The sequence below is a fragment of the Octopus bimaculoides genome, chromosome 10 (genome assembly GCF_001194135.2).
Source record: "Octopus bimaculoides isolate UCB-OBI-ISO-001 chromosome 10, ASM119413v2, whole genome shotgun sequence".
Classification (NCBI taxonomy): Eukaryota; Metazoa; Mollusca; class Cephalopoda; order Octopoda; family Octopodidae; genus Octopus; species Octopus bimaculoides.
Genome location: NC_068990.1, coordinates 55,437,045 through 55,442,808, shown reverse-complemented (window position 1 = coordinate 55,442,808; position 5,764 = coordinate 55,437,045). Strand labels below are relative to the sequence as shown.

General features: G+C 35.3%; 1 protein-coding gene across 1 annotated transcript in view; it reads right to left on the bottom strand.

Annotated features, from left to right (window-relative positions):
- The window catches only part of LOC106883066 (ATP-binding cassette sub-family F member 3), a 39,961-nt gene that overhangs the window by 12,318 nt on the left and 21,879 nt on the right, over nucleotides 1-5,764 (bottom strand). Inside the window, exons 10-12 of the mRNA XM_052970967.1 lie at nucleotides 4,534-4,556; nucleotides 3,375-3,430; nucleotides 2,506-2,747 (exon numbers count right to left, since the gene is read on the bottom strand). Of these exons, the coding sequence (XP_052826927.1) occupies nucleotides 2,506-2,747; nucleotides 3,375-3,430; nucleotides 4,534-4,556 (321 nt within the window). The remainder of the gene's footprint in view (nucleotides 1-2,505; nucleotides 2,748-3,374; nucleotides 3,431-4,533; nucleotides 4,557-5,764) is intronic.

Here is a 5,764-nt window from a genome sequence, read left to right as displayed (position 1 = left end):
GTGTAGAAAAAAGCATTCTTTTATTCTTTTATTTGTTTGTCATTTGAGTGTGGCCATAATGGGGCACCACCTTTAGTTGAGCAAATTGACCCAGGATTTACTCTTTGTAAGCATAGTACTTATTCTATTGGTCTCTTTTGTCGAACCACTAAGTTACAGGGACATAAACACACCAGCATCGGTTGTCAAGCAATGTTGGGGGGGGACAAACACAGACACACAAACATATACATACATACATACATATCTACAACGGGCTTCTTTCAGTTTCTGTCTACCAAATCTGCTCACAAGACTTTGGTCAGCCTGAGGCTATAATAGAAGACACTTGCCCAACGTGCCACGCAGTGGGACTGAACCCAGAACCTTGCGGTTGGTAAGCAAATAAATTTTAAGAAAACAAAAACATTTCTAACAAAACTGTGTTTATAGCATGATAAAATACAGAAAGAAAACAAAATAGTGGCTAATGTATTTTTTTTACTCTCTGTACAGATTATACTTTCAAAAGCATATAATAATCTTTTATCTTTTGCTTGCTTCAGTCATTAGACTGTGGCCAGTCTACCTTGAAGAATTCTTAGTCAAAAGAATCAACTCCAGTACTTTTTTTATAAGCCTATTTGTCTCTCTTTCGCCAAACAGGGACATAAACACACCAACACCAGTTGTCAAGCAATGGTGGGTGACAAACACAAGCACAAGCGCACACACACACATGTATATATCATCATCATCATCGTTTAAAGTCCGCTTTCCATGCTAGCATGGGTTGGACGATTTGACTGAGGACTGGCGAACCAGATGGCTGCACCAGGCTGTAATCTGATCTGGCAGAGTTTCTACAGCTGGATGCCCTTCCTAATGCCAACCACTCCGAGAGTGTAGTGGCTGCTTTTACGTGCCACCGGCACGAGGACCAGTCAGGCAGTACTGGCAACGGCCATGCTCAAGTGGTGTTTTTTTATGTGCCACCTGCACGGGAGCCAGTCCAGTGGCACTGGCAACGACCTCACTCGATTGTTGGGCTTCAGTTTCCCTCTATCAAATCCACTCACAATGCTTTGGTTAGCCCCAGGCTATAGTGGAAGACACTTGCTCAAGTTGCCATGCAGTAGGACTGAACAAGGAACCATGTGGTTGGGAATCAAGCTTTTTACCACACAGCCACACCTGCACTTACATCTAAAGTTTTTTTTTGTTTTTTTTTTTTCTTGATTTACAAAAACAAGTTTTATCTAGGATTTTCTTTGTAGGTGAATCAATGGATAGATTGTAGGACAGACAGAAAGATGATTTTTTTTTTTTTTAGCTAGTTTTAGTCATTAAACTGTGGCCATGCTGGGGCTCAAACTTCAAGAGATAATGAAATCAACACAACCCATGCACCCAGTATTTTTGTCAGCCTTGGAAGGATGGCATTTAAAGACAACCTGATCAGTATCTCAACTTGAAAGAAATGTCATAAGACACTTTGTACTGACTTTGCAGATAATTTTTTCCAGGCGCTCACAAGGCTTTGGTCGACCCAAGGCTACGGTAGAAAACGTTTGCCCACGGTTCCACGCAGTGGGACTGAACCCAGTATGATGTGGTTGGGAAGCAAACTTCTTACTGTGCAGTCATAAAATGCACAGCAGTAGTAGTTAGCAGTTAGAGCACAGGTAAAATAAATACTTTACACTGTCTAGGAAACTCTGTAAAAGTAGCTGATAGTTTCTATTACCTGGGCCACCTAACTGGCAATAGAGGAAGGTTTTCTGAAAGTGGTTGTCAGAATAAAAATAAGATGGAAAATGTTCAAGGAGTTATTACCTCTGCTGACAATAAGAAAATTCTCTTAGCAAAGACTAGATTGTATGGTGCTTGTGTGTATGTGTGTGAACAATGATGCTGCATGACATTGAGTTGTGGGAGCTGAATGCTGTGTAAATGCAAAGGCTAAATAGAAATGAATGTGTAATATTAAAATACAGACAATCTCAAAGGTAAACTAAGTACAAGAAAAATCAGTATGCAAGGGAGACAACTGCATTTGGGGGGAGGCATGTAATGCATATGGATAAGAGATCAGTAAATAGTGACCGATCTGAGTTGTAAGAAAATACAGAAGACCAAAGAAGAAATATGCAGTAGTAGTAAAAACTGATCTCAAGGTGTTGAACCTCACGATGGAGATGACAAAGGAATGCAACAGATAGTAAAACTCTGTATTGGAAAGGACCCATCCAAACCACATAAACATGGAAAAAGCAGATGTAAAAATAATGTTAATTGGTGATAGGGACACCATATTTCGTTACGCAACCATAATATACTACCAAGTATATTAAAGGCTTATAAGTCAATGCTGTGCACCACCAGTGTTAACAGTGTTATTAATTCACTTTTTAAACCCACTTTCTATCTTCGATAGCCTTCCTTACAGAGGCGTTTTGTATATGAAACATCATAACAAATTAGTTGGTGGCTCTACTTTCTAAAGAATATCTGTAGAAGTAACTTTATAAAGTAAAGACAATGATGATGATAATGCTAATACATGCCTGAATATGTTCTCTGTATTGTTGTTGTGCTTCATATTCTTTCTGTTGATTTTTTAATCTGTCTTCGCGACTCTTCATAAATGTTTCATAATTTCCTTTATAGGTGTCAATACGACCACTGTGTAAATATAAGATATCTGTGGCAACTGCATTTAAGAACTGTCTGTCGTGAGATACAACTAGAATTGTTGACGTCCACGTCTAGGAATGAATAAATGAGAATACATTCAGAATGTATAGTGGGTCTTTGCATTGATTCAGCTCAAAAAAGAAAACTATAATTAAATCATTGAATTTTTTCAAAGTCAAAATTAAACCAAAATTCATGAATATACCATAACATCAGCTCATTCAATACAATAGGCTCAAAAGCAGTACTGTTGATATCCTGAATGAGTTGGCTGGAAACAATACTATAATAATTATCATTCTACAATAACCAACAAGTGAGCAACTATGTAGTTGTTCAGTTTACTAGAAATAGCATCCAAATCTCACTTAAGCACAGCCTACAGTCTTAAACAAAGAAGGATATATTGAAGTGCCTGATATACAAAAAAAAGCACAAGATAGTCCTGATTAGACCACTTTTGCTCAATTAGGCCTATACAAAAATATTCCCATAGCTAATCATTAAAACATAAAATCATTAATAAATAAAGGCTACCATTTGAAAAAGTTTGTCTTAAATTTGACATCCATTCTTACTGTTAGAATGGCTTTTAAAATGGTTATTAGTAAAGAACAAAAGTTAATACCAGTAATTAAATGCTTTAATGAGTAGCATTAATTAATAGCAGCAACAAAAGTAGATTCATGTATAACTACCTGCAAATAATCTTCCAACCAAATGATAGCTTTCATATCCAACATGTTTGTAGGTTCTGTAAAGTAAGATATAAAACGTTTAAAACTTACACAACACAGAAATAGACACATTGCTATATAAATACATTAATCTGTTCTGATTGCTTGTTGTCAGAGTTCTGGAGGCCACAGTTGGGGAGAGGATCCCATCCTAATGTTTATCCACTTTTGTGCAATGTCCACTTGTTTTATTGATATGACAGACATATTGCTCCCATCATCATATCACCCTACTCTGATACCTGAAGCTTGCCACTGTTGGTTGTCTCTTGAAGGACCCATTTCTGCCACGAGGAGAGAAGCTGCTATTAGGTGGAATTTAAACTCAGACAACAAAGACCCAGAACAGATACTGGAACACAAGATAATTCTGTTTTGGAGTTACTGCTTTCTAAGACATGTCAGAGACATCTTACTCATGTATTGCAATTTAGCATGGTTTTTGAGGGCTGGATGCATTTTCTAACAGCTATCATTTTTCATTGCATTTCATTGAAGCACCATCACTAAAGAGGTTGTCGTGTCCTTGGCAAGACTAAAGAATCCTATTAACTTAATGTTTGTTCAACAACCACTTTACTGGGTGCATTTTATCAAAACAACCAATACTAGTGAGAGTGCCTTGTCTCCTACAAGATTTCTAATTAACATAAAATATTTTGGGATTGCCAACTTCCCATTTTAAAACCTGTTACACTTCATATAATACAGAAAAAAGAACATCATTATCATCATCACCATTTAACATCCATTTTCTGTGATGGGCTGAATGGTTTGACAGGAGCTGGCAAACCAGAGGACAACGCAAAGTTCTACTGTCTGCTTTGGAATGGTTTCTACAGCTGGCTGCCTTTCCTAATGCCAACCACTTTACAGAGAGTACTGGATGCTTTTTTTACTTGGCAACAGCACTAGGAAGTCACTAATTAACCTGCAATATGAGATCCCCTCAACTTAGTTGGGAAATGGTATTGAGGGAGGTGGCTTTATGCCAAGTGATGAGAGGTTAAAGGATGATAGAGGCAGAAACCGGTGACTTGCTGTAGAGGAGATACATGGCTACCTCAACATAACAAAAAACATAAAATGAGGAACACAGTTAAAATAAATTGAAACATACCGTCAAGCAACAATAAATCAGGCCTAGAAAAAATATAAACAATAAATTAGTCTTCAGAATATAAAAAAATTTCTTTTTAAATGCTCTTTAAAAAATGGCAATAAAGCAATGGCAAAAAAACATTTTAACCCTTTTAACAACCTGCCGCTGGTTCTATAAGGGTCTTATTAAATTTTAATCCTTTCCTTACAGTATTTATTTTGAGATGCTCTGTTTCTTTCAATTGTTTTAAATATAACGAAGAATTTAGTAAAATATCTTAGTCATCATTAAGCTAGTGTTAGGAACATAAATTGTGACTAAGGTTTGATGGAAGATATTAATTCAAAACTTATGAAAACAAGACATTTATACTACAGAGCCAGAGCCAGTTTCAGCTGGGTTGGTAACGAAAGGGTTAAACTTCCTTCATAGTTTTACCATATTTTCTGGCACACAAGTTGAATTTTTCAGACCAAAATTTACTGCCAAAAAAGTAGGTTGACTAAGATGACTTTGGAGGACCAAAAATTCCATGCAAAATGCAGCATAATTTGGAAAGAAAGTGATGATGTTTGAATAGTTACACATGTTATGTCAACTTGTATGCCAGAAAATACAAAATGCAAGAACCTTTTGTTACATTATATTCCAAATAGCAGCTTAATAATGGAAATGTTTGTTATTTTATTAAATCCATCCAGATTATTGATTGTTTTCAAAATTAATTGAAATGTAGTTTCTTACATTAGAAATACTTGAAATATAAAGATAACAGATAAATACTTGAAATATAAAGATAACAGGTAAATGGAATATAGTTAAATATGATTTACATAAATATTGTATTCAACTTTCGTGAAATGGTAACAACTCTTTAATTGTATTCATTCATGAAATGAATACAATTAAAGAGCTGTTCCCAAAGAAATTTACCAAAAAAAAAAAAAAAATCAATACCTCACATGATTATTAAAACACTATTATTATCAAATTTTATTATTTCTCAAAAATTCAAGTTAAAACTGTGAACATTTATTGTCTATCATTATTTCTAATCTTTATCTGATTCTAGTCTCTAATTTCTCAGTTCACATTTAACAAATTTTTTGATTCATCAGAAGAATCTATTCCTTCAGACAGTTCAGAAAGTAGAATAAAAATTCAAACTGCTTTTGCTTGTAATTTCCTAGAAATTGCTTAGAATATAAACTGATCAGCATCATTTTTGTGTCTTGTTTATCCATGCTGG